The sequence below is a fragment of the Caretta caretta genome, chromosome 1, assembly GCF_965140235.1.
Source record: "Caretta caretta isolate rCarCar2 chromosome 1, rCarCar1.hap1, whole genome shotgun sequence".
Lineage (NCBI taxonomy): Eukaryota > Metazoa > Chordata > Testudines > Cheloniidae > Caretta > Caretta caretta.
Window position 1 is genome coordinate 167238178 of NC_134206.1, and position 17144 is coordinate 167255321.

General features: G+C 43.2%; 1 protein-coding gene across 2 annotated transcripts in view; it reads left to right on the forward strand.

The window, feature by feature from the left end:
* The window catches only part of SCAF4 (SR-related CTD associated factor 4), a 70572-nt gene that overhangs the window by 35409 nt on the left and 18019 nt on the right, over positions 1 to 17144 (forward strand). Inside the window, exons 8-13 of one of the 2 annotated variants that reach the window (XM_075133163.1) lie at positions 177 to 277; positions 1559 to 1667; positions 2263 to 2430; positions 7023 to 7108; positions 13281 to 13471; positions 16279 to 16379. In XM_075133163.1, the coding sequence (XP_074989264.1) occupies positions 177 to 277; positions 1559 to 1667; positions 2263 to 2430; positions 7023 to 7108; positions 13281 to 13471; positions 16279 to 16379 (756 nt within the window). The remainder of the gene's footprint in view (positions 1 to 176; positions 278 to 1558; positions 1668 to 2262; positions 2431 to 7022; positions 7109 to 13280; positions 13472 to 16278; positions 16380 to 17144) is intronic. The other variant, XM_075133166.1, reaches the window with a different exon arrangement.

Genomic DNA, 17144 nt, shown 5'->3' on the forward strand with positions numbered 1-17144 from the left:
AAAAAAGGTAACTGTCTTTTTCTTTGCTCCTTGAGTAAATATCTTCTGCCTTTAGTTCCCAGAGTTGCTAAAATTTTATAGTCAGACATTTCTATCCTTAATGTAATAGAAATATTTTAGCTGCTCACTATAAAATGTTAAGAAAAGTGGAGTTGGCTCAATGTAACTTTTTTCAGAAGCTGCTAGATCGATTTGACTATGATGATGAGCCAGAAGCAGTAGAAGACTCAAAGAAAGAGGATTCAACTCAGTCTCCTTCCATTTCTCAACCACCATTGTAAGTTTTGTGATGTGTGGTAAAATCAAAGTAATAAGATTCATATGAATACAAGAAAGCTTCAATTAAAATTCTAGGTTATGACAATATAGAAATAAAGAGTCTGTAAGTTTAGATATTGATGATTGTTTGACTACATTATTTTTATTTCAACGGTACTGTGTACGAGTTTGGCATGTCACAGAATTGGGTGAAGAATCTGTTCTGTAAGTTATCTAACAGCTCATCTAGTTATAGGTACAAGATTTCAGTTTTGTATTTTTTAAAGCTGGATATTTCAAGACATTTTTTTTTAATAAAATTAACTTGACTGCTTTGCTGGCTGTGGAAGGAATACAGAATTGTTAAAAGAAAATTGAGTTTGCAACCTTAAGTACTTAGAGTTAAGTGCATCCTTCATTCGTGTGCAACTGCAATTCGGCCCCTTTGTCCATACGCATTGTGGTAGTCTTAAATTACATGATTACATACTTTGCCTGTAATGGCCTTGCCTCATTCAGTGCACAGGCTGGATGGTGCTCAATGAATCGGTAGTTACTAAGTAGCTAAACAAAAATATTGAATATGTGGCCTCATGTCTTATTTGTCACACACGACCCAAACGTCGTACTGAATGCAGAACTGTTAATTTCCTCATAAGCTCTTTTATGGTGCTCGTCTCCATAGCATCTGAATGTTTCACAAATATTAATGAACTGCTCTTCACAAGACCCTTGTGAAGTAAATTGGTGGTAGTATCCCCATTTTACAGGTAGGAACTAAGGCACATAAATATTAAGACCAAAACTATCGAAAGTATCCACTAATATTGGGTTGTACCACTTGAGGCCATATTGAGCCTGATTTTTTTCAGAGCACTTATTGTATTTATAGCATGTTAAATGTTTAAAATACAGCTCCCATGTTTCCTGATTCCAGTTGCAGTTGAGTACGTAGCATTTCTGGAAATCAGGCCCCAGCTATCTCAGGTTGGGCAGACAGAAAACGAGAACTCACACTGAAAAGTTTGGTTTAAATGACTTGTCTTGCATCCCACAGGAAATCTGTGGTAGAGTCATGGCAAAGTTATCAGTGAAAATGTGGTCTTACAATGCAAAGTTTTAGGTAGCCTTAACTAAAGAAATCACTTCCAGCTCTACCGATAATTGGATGATTGGTTTCTATGAGTATTCAGCTAAATGTTTATCTAAATTTGAAGCAGCAATGAGATTTAAATATAAAACCAGAATGTTTACATATTAACATTGCCTTGCTGCTGCAGAGTAATTATCTGTTTTTTAGTGGATTTCCAGGAGAAGGTATGCAACAGCCAGTATATCCACAGCTCCCAAATATAGACCCATTTCAACCGCGGCTGATGGGAATGCAGCAAGATCCAATGCATCACCAGGTAGCTTTGGATTACTCTTAAGATTTATTTCCTTTGAAATTTGTTACTTTTATTAATACATGTTTAGAATGTCTGCTCTTCATACGGAATCATTTAGTATTTTTGATGCATGGAACTGGAAGGAAATCTGTTAAATATGAAAAAATAATATTTGTATACACCCTTAGTTTTGGTAAACTACTTATACACATCCATAATTTCATGTGTGGTTCCATTGACTTCAATTGCAGTACATACATATGGAAAATTAAACGTGTTTGCAACATCAGAGCCTTGTCAGTCCCCTAGAGTAGAAAATGTTTAGAACTAAGTTGCATTGTGAATGCATGTTAATGTATTTTACATATTCTAATGACATATTGCATGCAAAATTTTTCAGTTGAGTTTTGAAAGGGGCCACACAACTAGGGAGCTATATAAATGTATGTATGAACACAAATAGTTAATGTGTATATATGTGCTTTTTCATATAAAACTTGTAATGCTGCTCTGAGCAAAATATGTGCAACTTTCCATTAATCAAGCCAAGCTTATCATTATTGTTAAAGTAGTAATCACTGAGACTGAAAATGAACCTTTTTTTCACCCCCTAAAGGTCCCACTCCCTCCTAATGGACAAATGCCAAGTTTTGGACTTCTACCTACCCCACAGTTTCCTCCCATGACTCAGCCTGTTATACCGCCAACACCAGCAGTGCAGCAAACTTTCCAATCTCCTTTCCCAGTACAGAGTGAACCACACATACAGAAAACACATCAGCAGGTGAGGACTCTTGCCATTCAATACAATTTTAGGCTCCTAGTGGTTTAAAAGCACTAGCAAGCAATCTGTCAGACTATTGAAGGTAACCATGCCCACAGACATTCATGGAGGCAGCTCACTTGATAGAAGTTTAGGTGCCAAAGTGCTTCAGTAGACACTGGATGACAAGTGTTGTGCCTCTGTGTAGCAGAAGCAATGCTTACCTTTTTCCTGCTTCTCTTTGGGAAAAGCCTTGGATTTGGATCTTGCCGCCAGTCTGTTTACCTCTTCTCATCTCTCCCTCCTCCCCCATCCAGCTGCAGGAATATTCTCTCTCCTCAAAGTCCTTGCAGCAATATCAGTCTGACTCTAATTCTGGAGGTAAACTATATGAATGGGTACTTGTGGCACCTTAGAGACTAACCAATTTATTTGAGCATGAGCTTTCGTGAGCTACAGCTCACTTCATCAGATGCATACCGTGGAAACTGCAGAAGACATTATATACACACAGACCATGAAACAATAACTCCTCCCACCCCACTCTCCTGCTGGTAATAGCTTATCTAAAGTGATCATCAAGTTGGGCTATTTCCAGCACAAATCCAGGTTTTCTCACCCTCCGCCCCCCCCCCCCCCCCCCCCCACACACACACAAACTCACTCTCATGCTGGTAATAGCCCATCCAAAGTGACCACTCTCTTTAAAATGTGTATGATAATCAAGGTGGGCCATTTCCAACACAAATCCAGGTTTAAAGTGGCTGGCTTCTTCTAGAGAAGTGATCAGTGAGTGAGAAAATTCTGACTTAAATTATATAAAGTTCTTAAATACAAGAAGTCAAAATTTTGCCATCTCTAAAATGGATTCTAAGGCTTTATCTATGAAAGACTTTTGAAGGAACAATTTCACTGAAGAACCTAGGGATAAGACTTGAACATTCTCTGAAAGGAGATGGATTGCATTCTCAGCAGCCTTGTGTGTACTTATAGCCTGTGTAGGCACCTCCAGGGCTTCCCTTTCTTTTATTAAAGACAGTAAATCCTCCAAATGGAGATCCAAAAAACAATGTCATTACAAAAAAGAGGCTCTGGAGTCTGTACCAAATTTTCTCAATTTGTGATGCAGCCTATGATATCACAAGATTTTCTTCATGCTCTTTATTCTGTTCCACCACAATAGCCAGGATATACATTCAGTTGCAGTTCTGGGACATATGCTACCTTCAGAATCTGTCTGGTTCAGGCTCCCTTTATAATCACAAAAAGTTAATTGTTGAGGCCTTGAATATGAACAAGCTTTCTGTGCACAAAGACAAAAATGATTGCTTTCTTCAGGTTAAGAACTTTAGGGGTACTGGCAAATGCTAGAAACAATCCTTTCTTTCCGCTGGAGAAAGACTACTTCTTAGGAGCCACTAAGCAGTCGGAGTGTTGATTCTGACTTTGCCTCCCCATCAGAGCCAGCTTGCGAAGGTTTCTTCTGTCAGCTTGGGCTAAATCCACTTGGGACCCCAGTGTGTGTTGGACATTATGCAATGTGACTACCTCATTTTTATCCCCTCTAACCAAATTTCTTGTCCCTAATTTGCTTCCCTTCAGCCCAAGAAAATGGGCAGCTCTTTAGGACTTGGTTCACCACCAACTGTCCCTATATGCAATTTCACCTGCAACACCCCCTGAAGAGGCAGTTTGATATTTAAGATTTGCCTTGGTTCCCAAAAATAGTGATGGAGGTCCATCCCAATCCTGGTCCTGTTTCCTGTAAATTCTGGCAGTAAGATGCATGCTTGTGGATTGTGACCCTTTTTCTTCGTTCAGGACATCCAGCAAAGGGGTTGTTTATGTTGTGAAGATATTAAAAAAAAAAAAAAAAATCCCATTCTTGCTTGTTTCCATTAATCTATCATGTTTCTAGTACCTGTAATTATTGAGATCACCACCATTTTCAGTATTTCTTCCCCCTACCCCCACCTTTGGCTTTTTTGGTCAGTTCCATGTTTGTTCCCAAGATTTTAGTGGCTGTATTTACCTTCCTCAAATAAGAGGGTATATACATTTCAGTCCCTTGGATGACAACCTCAGGTTTTGGAGCAAACAGAAGGTGATTCAGAACTCCTGGAGAATGATCCAGATTCTTCAAGACACTTTTGTGACCATCTGGAACAAATACTCCTCATCATTTTTGTGGGACTTAACACACCTGAGATTCAGGTTCTGCACACACCTTGAAAGGGTCATTCTTCCTGCAGACTTAGATTGTAAACTCTTTGGAGCAGGGTCTGTCTTTTTGTTCATTGTTTTTACAATGCTAATACAATTCCAGGATTGGGGCTCCTTGGTGCTACAATCATGTAAATAATAAAAATACAGTGACAAATCGAACAGTTGGTTCAGAGACTACACAAACACCCTGCTGCAACTATTTGGCAAGCCATTCATCTGGAATTGATGATTTATTGCTCACCTACAGCTGAGTGAACCATCCTTTACAGTAGGTTTTTCCAGGCATTTCTTCTGTCGATAAGATCAGTGCCTGGTCTCTCTTCAGAGATCACCTTCCTCACTGAAGTTTTTCAATCCCTGAGAAGGTGGAACAAATCTAGAAACAGGAGTGAGGAAAACTTCTGTCTAAAATTCCTACTGTCTGGTTTACTAGGGTTGCCTACCTGATCAAGTGCAAATGGGAGGAAAAATAGTTCCCATGAGAATTCAAGAGGAGCATTCGTTATCTGGGATTGTAGGCAATTGGGAAAGTCATGAGACACATGGCTCCTCACAACTGCTTCCTCTGTGATTTAGGGTGAGACCTACCCCCCACCCTACTGTTGCAGAACACATTTTGAGTTTAATAGTTTCAGCTTCATATGTTCTGGCAAAATTAAGGTTTCAGGCTGTGTGTTCAGAAGAGAGAAAACTGAACAGCAGAATGCTTCAGTCTTCCAAGAATTGAGGATTCTGCTGATCAATTTATTTGTTTCAGGCATCAATAAGCTTGACCTTTGCTACTCCTGTAGCTCTGAGAAAGGCAGGTGACTTCATTCAGTTGGCCAGACTAGATGAACATAATTATATTTTTTTTTTACTCTGGGTCTGTGGTTGCTTGATAATGAGAGACTAGGTCTGTGGTTGCTTGATAACATTTCATCTCCCAATTCATGGAAATGATACCTTGCCTTCCTTGTAGGTATCTCTGACCAGAGAGACCTGATAGTAGAAAAATTCTGAGAAAAGGAATATGGCGAAGACAGTGGAAGATTGGGAGGCATGGGAAAGAGCAGGATGGAGTCATGCTCCCTGCTTTGGAATGGAGAGGGAGGAGAAAGCATGTTAAGCATTTAAACCTCAAGTTCTTAAAATATGGATAAGACTCCCCCCTACTCTCCTGTCATTCCATTATATCATCTGCAACCCCCATAATCCACCCAGTATAACTTCCTCCTATAGACTTTGCTTAAAGTCTGCAGGAATGGGGAGCCCCACATTGGGCCCCATAAGACATTTCAGAGCAGAGTTCCCTTGTGGCAGACTGGGGGGCAGGGGCTCCCTCGAGTCCCTGCTTCCAGTTTGTCCTTCCCCAGTTAGTAGCACATGAGGAGTTCTCTGAGTAAAACAGACAAAAGAAAGATCCTCTCCCCTCTTTCCCTTATGAGAGAGGAGAATCTGTGTGAAACCAAAGGCAAAAGTGACCTGGATATCAGGCAGTCTTTCTGGATTCAGCCCTTTGGGCTTAGTCTGTCAGCAGGTTTGTTGTCTTTCAATGGGGGCTACCTCCAGGTCCTCCTCTTGGGGTGTGAGCTGCTTTGTAAGGGGGCAGTTTCACTGTCTCCCTCTCAGCTGGCCTGTTCCTGCTGTCAGCAGTCTCTGAGGTGGAACAGTCCTCCTCCTGTTCACCGCCTTTTCCTGTGGCAGGTTTTCTCTTTTTTCTCTTTTTTAAGCTCACCCTTCCAGGCAGAACAAACCTTGCAAGTGTGCCTCATTTGTGCTGAACAGGCCCAGAAGAGCTCGTTAGTCTCCTCCCCACAAGAGTGATTTAATTTTTTGGTGCTCAATTAAAAGAAAATGCTCAAACAAAATACTTAAAGTTTATAAGTGGAGAATTTGAATTGTCAGTTAGAGCAAATATCTTTTACTATTAGGGCTTACTGTTGTAGAACACATTGCGAGACATAGACCAGGTGACTTTGGACATTACTTGTAACAACAATAGGTTTTAAAAAAATCAACAAGGGTTTTTTAGCTTGACTGTCATTAGTTATTCATACCCCATTCTTACTAAAGAAACATGTATTATACCTAATATAACATGCTGAAATTAACTAAGCTTGGAGAAAAATCAACAATTTAAAAATTGAAGTTTTGTCTGAGTTTTTAAAATGTTGATGTATTAATAGTATTTATCACAAATGTATTGTGCTTATTAAAATTTTTTGCACTGGTGAATAAAACAGTAAAATCTGTTTTGGACAAAATCATATCATGGTTTTAAATTCATAGTTAGATATCTAGAATCAATTTCATGTAACTTGTTTGGTAGACTGAGTCTAGTCACAAACTGGAATAAAATTAATACTTGCGGTAATTACAGCAGTTTAACTTGTGGGGCATTTTAGGATATGGAGGTGGAACAGCCCTGTGTTCAGGAAGTTAAACGACATGTTTCTGATAACAGAAAATCAAGATCTAGATCGGCATCAAGGTAAGTTAATGTAATTTTTTCTAGCACTGAAAATATATGTATGCTATTTTTTTATATATATATTTAACTTTAGCATATCTCATCAAAAGGATTCAAAGTGCTTTACTAAGTGTGTGTTGAGAAAGGATAGCCCTATGGTTAGTGTGGTAGCCAGGGACTTGGTGATCCTGGGTTCATTTCCCTGCTCTTCCTGGGTGACCTTGAGCAAGTCACTAAGGGCTTGTCTAAACTGGGAAATTTACTGGTATAATTTACCACTATAGGGACAGCAGTATAAATCCCTATGTGGACACACTTATTCAGGAATAAGAGTATGCACAAAGGATATATGGTATAACTATGCTAGTAAATTTCCTGGTGTAGATGAGTCCTTAGTATCTTTATGCCTTACTTCTCCATGGGTAAAATGACCTCCTTACCTCACAGTGTGTGTTGTGTTGATAAATAAATTTAAAGATTGTGAAGTGCTCGGGTACTACAATAATGGGGGACCAAATAAGTAGCTGCAGTAGATACATAGGGATCACTCTTATATCTCTGAAGTGCAGCTGCTACTTGACTGGAATGAGAGTCATTCAGAGCCATCAACATCACATTTCTCCTCTTCTGGTAGAAGTGAAGAATAACTTCTCCCTTTGCAGTTACTGGAGAAATCTTAAATAGACAGAATGTCATTATTTAATTTGTACCAAGATTCTAGAGTTCTCAACACTGTTTTTACAAAAAGATCCATAGGCTCTTGAATGATTTTGTGGGCTGTAGGTTTTGCCTATCAGAAAGACAGCGTATCACAACAGAGTCATGGGATACTGGTTCCACGCTGGCTAAAAGCCATCTGTATGTATGTGGCAAATCCACCTACTAAATTACCAGGGCCACTCCTTTGCAGCACTTTACTTGGGTTTTTTTGGAGGATTACCTTGAAATACCTGCCAGGCCGAGGTTTGCTTAGCTTAAATAATAGTGTAAAGTGGTATTGTTCTTCTTTGAGTGCTTGTTCATGTTGATTCCAAGTAGGTGTGCGTGCGCCGCATGTACAGTTGTCGGAAGGTTTTTCCCCTGGCAGTACCTGTTGGGTCGGTGCCCCTTGGAGTCGCACCTTCATGGCGCTGCATATAGGGCCCTGCCAACCCACTGCCACTTCAATTCCTTTTTACCACCCATGACGGTCATTGGAGCTGCGTGTCTTCTCTTGCATTCTCCTAGTGGTTTCTGTTGTTGCATCTATAAATAGAGTAGAATTAGTGTTTTAGTAGTGGTTAGCTTAGTTTCTGTTTGGGGGGGGGGGTTCTCACCCCAATTTGTTTCCCCCTTCCCAGGAATTGAGGCATGTGGGACCTGCTATAAATCTGTGTCAAAGGGCGATCCCCCCAAGTCCTGTTTGAGGTGCCTGGGGAGTCCCATCAGACAAATTGGTGTAGGATTTGCAAGGGATTCCATCCTAGGACTAAAAAAGAGAGGGACTTCAGACTTAAACAGCTCCTCACGGTGGGAGCCCTTTGTCCCCAACTGGCACTGGGCCAGCCAGACCCGACACCCTGTACCTTGGTGCGGAGTGCGCCGGCCTCAATTAGAGAGGCTATGGCGCCAAGGACTCTGCACCTAGAGATCCTCGGCACCGTTATTCTCTGGCACCGAAGTCCGCCCCTTCTGTGACAGCCCGGCACCGCTCTCACTCAACAGTGCCTCACAAGAGATACAAGAAAACTGACAGAAGGCGCTCGCTCACGGTGAGCGCAACTGGAGAGAGCGCTAACCGCGTGCGTCCCATGTCAGGGCACCTGGCGCCTATCACACCTCCAACTTTGGGCCTGCAGGGGGGTCCGTCAAGTCCGGTGGCAATGGACTCCCCCTTAAGGGAGTACCACATAGAGGAGTTGGAGCTCCCTTCCACCCTGAACACATCTGAGGCGGCCAGGGACCTGATAGCCATGATAGCACCTCAGTCCCCCGCCAAGAGAGAGCATTGGATACGAGACTTCTGGCGCTGCCCAGAAGTAAGCCAGCCACAATGCAGCACCTATCGCCTGCACCACTGTGGTCTCCATGTTCGGAGTCAGTCATCAGACTGAGGTGGAGTCATACATCTCTAAACGTAGCCAGCATTGATCAGAGCAGTGCCATTACAGGCAGGAGACAGGGCAAGCTCCCCCCACGATGGCAGGTGCCCGCGCAATGGCGCTTTTGGACCCTGTATGTATATTACCAGGCCCAGGGTTCCTACTCCAGGGGGTCCCAGTCCATCGCCTTGGAAGCATGTGCTCCTCTACTGGCCAGGGACTGCTTACCACTGTGTGGCACCAAAGTGGGTATGGAGTTTGGCGCAGAGGTCGGCACTGGAATCTGCATCAGGGCCAACCCCAGCACTGAACACGAGGACCCTGCACAGGGTGAAACCCGCAAGCCTGAGGGTCAGGAAGGCCCGGTATCACCCAGGGCATCGTCATCATCCTCCCCTGACAAGGTAGTGGCAGGGTCTTCAACTACCCCATTGAAGGCTGCCCTGGATGCGGCAGACTCGGCGACGCGAACCATGTTCTCCACTATCTCCATGAGGAGGAATTCACGGCTGTAGGTGTCGGGCCTCCCTCCAGAGGCCCAACAAAGAATACAGGACCTGCCCTTTGAAGACTCTGGATTGTTTTCGGAGCAGATAGGCTCCAAACTCCATAACCTAAAGGATTCATGGGCAACATTGAAATCCTTGGGGCTATATACACCAGCCACACAGAGAAAGCACTTTAAGCCCCAACCTCTTCGGTGTTTTTATCCTACACAGCCTAGGCAGGACTACTCTAGGAAGCGGGGCAGGAACAATAGACATAGGCCTCCCCAGTCCCCACCCAGCCAAGACCAGGGTTCGACAAGGCAGCCCTCCAGTTCCAAGCACGCCTTTTGAGGGTGCACCTGAGCGATGCACCAGACCACGTCCTGGATCCTTCTCCCTGTTTCTTGAACCGTCTATCCCACTTCTATTGTGCGTGGGCCCAGATAACTTCAGACTGCTGGGTGGAGTGCACAGTAGAATTGGGATATTTTCTCCAATTCTGTTCCTCCGCTCCCTTCATCCCCCTTCCCAATCCCTGTCCAAGGACCCCGCTCATGAGTAACTTCTTATACAGGAGGTGCAAATGCTCCTAAGTGCAGGAGCAGTAGAGGAGGTTCCTCAGGAGCTAAGGGGAAAGGGATTCTACTCCCAATATTTCCTAATCCCGAAAGCCAAAGGGGGGTCTCAGACCCATTCTCGAGCTGCAAAACCTCACAGATTCATGAAACTGAAGTTTCACATGGTATCTTTGCCATCATCATTCCCTCCCTGGATCCCAGGGGACTTGTATGCTTCCCTCGACTTGAAGGACACATACTTTCATATATCGATAGTCCTGTCCCACGGGAGGTTCCTCAGGTTCGTAGTGAACCGCACTCATCAGTTTACACTCCTCCCCTTCGGCCTGTCAGCGGTCCCTCACGTGTTTACCAAGTGCATGGCAGTTGTCGCTGCTTTCCTGAGGAGACGGCAGGTGCAGGTGTTCCCATATCTCGACAACTGGCTTATCAGGGGCCACTCCAACGTGCAGGTAGAGGCGCATGTAAACCTAATACGGTCAACCTTTGACAGACTGGGTCTATTGCTGAACGTGCCAAAGTCAACCCTATTCCCTACTCAGAGGAGAGAATTTATAGGAGCAATCCTGGACTCCACTCACGCACAGGTATTCCTACCAGAGCCTCGCTTCCAAGCCATTTGCTCTATCATAGAGGACTTAAGGCGTTTTCCCACCGTGATGGCACAGAGCTACTTGAAGCTGCTAGGTCACATGGCCGCATGCAAGATTGTGGCTCAGGCCTCTCTAGGCTTGGCTGGCATTAATGTACCAACCAAAGAGAGACAATCTGGATAAGCTGGTTTCACTCCCTCTTCTGTTATAGAGTTCCTCCTATGCTGGCTCAATCCTCAAGCGGTATGCACAGGGGTGCCCTTCTCCAGGCCCCAGCCCTCAATGTCCCTAGTCACGGACACATCAGCGTTGGGGTGGGGAGCACATCTAGGGGCCCTCAGGACTCAAGCAGAGCTCTCACTTCACATCAATGTCAGGGAGCAGAGAATGGTTCGCCTAGCCTGCCAAACCTTCCAATGCCATCTGGAAGGCAGATGCCTATCAGTCATGATGGACAATACAACAGCAATATTTTATATAAGCAGACATTGTGGAGCATGCTCCTTTCCCTTATACCTGAAAGCCCTCAAGCTGTGGGACTTCTGCATAGCCCACTCAATAAACCTAGAGGCATCTTACCTTCCAGGATCCCAGAACAAGCTGTCGGACCATCTCAGCAGGTCCTTCCACAACCACAAGTGGTCCATTCGCTTGGACGTTGCGAACAGCATCTTCCAATGGTGGGGGGTTCCCCAGATAGATCTGTTCACGACAAGACTCAGCAGAAAGTGTCAGCAGTTTTGCTCCTTCCTAAACCACAGCCGTGACTGGATCATGGACACATTTCTCCTTCCCTGGAAGGACCACCTGTTCTATTCGTTCCCACCCTTCCTGCTCATTCACAAGGTCCTGCTTAAGGTCAGAAGGGAAAGTGTGTCTGTCATACTGATAGGTCCAGCTTAGGCCTGTCAACACTGTTATATCACGCTCCTGAAACTGTCGGTAGACACGCCAATCGCCTTGCCTTTCGTGCTGAACCTAATCACCCAGGTCCACGGATACCTCCAGCATCCCAACCTCGTGTGTCTCCACCTCACGGCATGGAAGCTTCATGGCTAAACCCCATGGAGCTGGTATGCTCAGAGCCTGTTAAAGAGGTCCTCCTTGGCAGCAGGAAACCATCCACTAGAGCAGGCGTGGGCAACCTACGGCCTGGGGGCCACATCCGGCCTTTCAGACATTTTAATCCGGCCCTCGAGCTCCAGTTGCAGCTTTATCCGGCCTTTCTTCACAAGGTGGTATCAGTTTCATACAAGCCAGGACGTTTTACCCTAAGCCACATGCCAACAGCCTAGACGTCAGGTGGGCTTTGGCTTTGTACATCGAAAGGACTAAACCATTTAGTAAATCAAACCAACTCTTTATCGCAGTAGGGGACAGAATGAAAGGCCTCCCGGTGTCGTCCCAGAGAATTTCGTCATGGATCACGTCCTGCATTTGGGCATGCCATGACTTCACTAAGGTGCCAGCCCTGGCAGTGACAGCGCATTCCACAGGGGCTCAAGCATCCTCAGCTGCTTTCCGTATAGGAGATGTGCAGGGCCGCAACATGGTCATCGATCCACACATTCACCTCGCATTATGCCATCACTCAGCAGGCCAGGGACAATGCAGCGTTCGGCAGAGCAGTGCTTCAGTCACCGATTCCGTGAGCCCCGACCCCTCCTCCTACCATCTGCTTGGGAGTCACCTACTTGGAATCAACATGAGCAAGCGCTCAAAGAAGAAAAGACAGTTACCTACCTTTCTTAACTGTTGTTCTTCGAGATGTGTTGCTCATGTCCATTCCAAGACCCACCTGCCTACCTCTATGTCAGAGCCAACTGGCAAGAAGGAACTGAAGTAGCAGCGGGTTGGCAGGGCGCTATATTCGGCACCATATAGTGCAACTCCAGGGGTCTCCTGGACTGACCTGATAGATACCACTAGGGGAAGAACCTTCCGACGACTGTGCACGTGGCGCCCATGCACCTACTTGGAATGGACCTGAGCAACACATCTCAAAGAACAACAGGTTATGAAAGGTAGGTAACCGTCTTTTTCACTGACATTTCTATTAATTTTTTAGTCATTAACTTGTAAGAAAAGTTTTCCTCACTAATAGCTGTAAGTACGTTCTGTGATATAATAGATACTGGATTTAGTGCCATAATACAAGAGAAAAATAAAAGTGATAGAGGATATCAGAAGTTGAAAGAATAATAAATTACAATAAATTTGTAGCATAGATAAAGTATGTTTAATCACTTAAGTTTACTGTTGGTACAAATACTTATTTGGGATACACTATGTATTGTTATGTATAAATGTCTAGTGTGTACGCACACTAATGCTTGATTTCAAAGTTTAAAAAAATGCAAGTGTTGAACTTTCACTCACGATGAATCAAACAGATTTTTATACTGTGTGTTTTAGGCAAAGCATTGTATGTTAATATTTTTATTTAAAACTAGATCTCCAAAAAGGAGACGATCGAGGTCTGGATCTCGATCTCGAAGATCGCGTCATCGTCGCTCTCGTTCCCGATCTCGGGATAGGCGCCGACACTCTCCTAGATCTCGGTCGCAGGAGAGGCGTGAACGAGAAAAAGAGAGAGAACGCAGGTCAAAAGGCCTTCCTCAAATCAAATCAGAAACTGTTAGTGGTGAGTGCTCGCCTTTGCTCATTTTACTTTCAAAGGAAAGGAAGCTTTAGTGCAAAATTGTTCTTATTATAGCATCATTTCTCAGGTACTCAAGATTTTCTCTGTAAACAGGTGAATTTTGTGAAAAAGTGAGGAAATTTCTTTTAACAGTTTGAGTTTTGTGAGACTGAAGAAATTGCTACAATTCCAGATAAACGTTACACCTAAAACAGTTGAAATTTCAAGCATGGAACTTGGCTTCTAAAACCCTTAACTAGACACAATTCCTTTGATAGGTTTGAGAGATTTGTGGACAAATTATAAATGAGTGAAAAATCACTGTTGAGCATTTTCAGAGGGCCCAAGTATTTTGCAATCTAATGATGCCTGCCTCGTTGCATGTTGTGTGGTCAATATGACAGACTGGTGGGAGGGGGAGAGAGGGGATGAGGGACTGCTGCTTTAACTGTTGCTGCCTTAGTTTGAATGAAATAACTCTTACAGAAACATGCCAAAATCAAGATCGGATGTTTTTCTAAGAGATGCTCTAGGAATTATTTTAGGGAAGTTCTATGGCCTGTGTTATACAGGAGGTCAGACTAGATGATCATGATGGTTCTCGTCTGGCCTTGAAATCTTTGACTGATGTAAAGCCTCAGACAATGCACTTTCAGTAAGTGCTGGTGCCAGAGAGCTCTCAGTGCTTGAAAGTCATCCCATGCTGCTTGAGATTCTAATGTTGTCAGCACCACCAGGGCTGACTTCTTAGTGCTGATGGTGGTCCTAGATTTGACTTGGTTGCTATTCCCTTTTGACTGTGGAGATGTGTCACTGTGTCATGTGTCGGTGCAGTTAGGCCTGGGCTGTCAGATGACCTTGAGTTCCCTCTGATCTCTACCATCGAATATAGGAGGAACTTGGAGGTGAGGGGAAAAAACAAAGACCTGGATCTGAGGGAGGGCGGGGGGAAAGGGGAATGTCCTCAAACTGCAGTTGCATCTCCTGATGGCAATTTGTCAAATGAACACTGGATCTCCTAAAGATCAAGGGAACTCTCTTGTGCCAGGATTGTTGCCTCTTCCCCTACAAGGGCCATCTAAAAGGCCAGACAAAGGGACGAGTCTCCTCCATGTCAGTCTCAGTGCTAAGGATTGTCTGGGTTAAGCTTGGTGCCATCTGGGTTGGGCTTTGAGGTGTGCCTGAATGCACCCTGGGAAGAAATAATCTCAAACCATAATGGGATTTGTCTCTCCTCCTATTCCAAAGCTGTTAGAGTGAATTCATGCCATCTCCCTTTTGTGGGTCCTATTATACTTTGATAGTGCAGGCTTATTGGGATACCTCTGTACCTTCGGATTTCTCCAGCTGTGTAAAGAGGAAAGCCAAGTCTGCACCCATTCTTGTTCTTTGGCTTCTCCCAAGAAATCTGCAGTTCTCACAATATGTCTGCCTCACCAAGTTGAGCAGCCTGGTTCCTCTTCTCTACTCTTCAGCACTGTAGATCTGTCTGAATCAGAAGGACTTTGGCATGGAGGATGTGGGAGCTGATACTGAACCTTGTGTTGTCTACAGTTCTAGATTTAAAAAAAAAAATGGAGATTTTGTCTACGTTTATCCTGGGGATATGAAGTAGTTCCTGGAGTCAGTACACAAAATAAAAGATCTTGAATTTAGTGTCAGTCCTGGAGAGGACCTATCCTCTTTGATATCTGTGGGTAAAGGCTGAAGCAGAGTTACTTTGCCTGTTAATGAGGGACTTCTTGACTAGCCAGACACATCTGGGCAGCGCACTTTCACATGTTTTTATTATTAGAGGTGAAAAGACCTACCAAGTGCCTCAGGTGCTTCTTTTCCAACCCCTCTCCTGATTTCATTGTCGTGTCTGTTGCTGCTGGGAGAGCCAAGGTGTCTAGGGTTAGCCATTCTACACCAGCTTGCAGGGGAGTGGAAAAAGATAGATGCCATGAGTCAAATTCTGCCATACTTACTTTTGGAGTGGTGGTTATGGAAGCCTGTATTTTGCACTACCTCTGTTCCATTTTTGGCCTAAAGAACAAAGTTAATTGTAATAAATTTAAACACACTTCTTGTCTACACATCCCCTGACACTATTCCTTCCTGACTTTAAAAAAAAAAAAAAAGCAAAACCCTCTAATCAATAAGTGTTTCCATCTACTAACCAGAGAAGGGAACCACTTAAGAGGAGGGATCTGTCATCCATTCTAATTGATTTGTCCTTTCTGCTGGAAGGGAGGCCTCTTATCTCGTGCCTGCCAGGTATCACCTTGCTAGCAAGATCTTTCATATATGTATTGTCACCTATCTAGAATCTGTCACCCTGGCCTGCAATTGAAGTCTGAAGCATTGGGAGTCAGTATTTGCCTTGTTGGGGTTTATTCACCATGATTTGTTGGGATATCCACAGGTCTGCACTGACACAGCAGTAAAAACAATTTTTCCCCCCTTTCTATCACGAATTTTAAAATTCATGACTCTTTAAAATTCCAAATCAACTAAGTATTTATTTATAATTTGGAAATCTGTGCATGCATTCTAACAATGGTTGTGCTGTAGTCATGGCTAAACAGAACCCTGAATTCAGCTCCAGGCAGGTAAGAAAAAAGGAAATAACTTTCAGATGTTTTTGTTTTAAAAGATATTTACTTTGTAATATTATAAACATTTGAATTATAACAAACAAAAAAACCCAACAAAAAAGCTTCAATTTATCTTTAATGGCCATTTTAACACAGCCTTTATATTGCAAAAGTACAATTTAAAAGTGCTAATAGTCAAGTCCTAAGTGTCAGACTTTATTTTTCTTCTAGTATGTAGTACTACACTCTGGGTAGGACAACTAGACAAAAGAACAACTCAGCAGGATGTTGGAAGTCTTTTAGAGGAGTTTGGCCCGATTGAATCTATAAATGTGAGTATAAATAGAGACATACAAGCAAAGGTCATGATATGCCTTTGCTATAAAGAGGCCTTTTATTATATAAACAACTCATTCATTTAAAACTTTTTGTTTCAGTGTTCATTCTCAAGATCAACACTTACCTTTTTCTCTATATCATCATCTTTTTTGAACTGTTGCCACTGTTAATTTGTGGAAAATATGAAGTGGTTGCTACAAGAGACTTGCTTTTAAAAGCATCGTTGTTCTTGGGGTTAACCCGGAAGAGTACTCCAATTTCATGAGCACCATGCTTTGTCTAAGGAGACCCAAGCAAAAGATGGTGGATGAGGAGCTTAGCTGCGGGATGCTTGCTGCACAGCTGTTGTCCTCCATTCTCCTGCCCTAAGTTTGATTGTGTGGAGACCCCTTGATTGCAGAAACTTTGTTTATGTAATATTCTGCTAGTACACTTTTCTTCCCACTTTGTTTAATCTTACAGCAGTATCTCTTAATTTTTTATTATTTTGATTTAGTTTATGGTCCTACTAGCAGTGAAACTTAAAAAATAAAAAACAAAAAATCCATAATTTGGCCTTAGTTTCTCTCTGCTACCTCTCACTTCTCAAAACAAATTAGAGGAAGCTTTGCAAAAATAGCTTTTAAAAAATGACTATTTTTAAAATGATTACAACCATTTGAAGAGAAAACTGAAAGCAGAGGTGTTGGTGGCAATTTGTAGTTTTTAGAAAAACAAAAACAAAGTGCTAATGTATTAGAGGAACTCGTCTCCTGCAA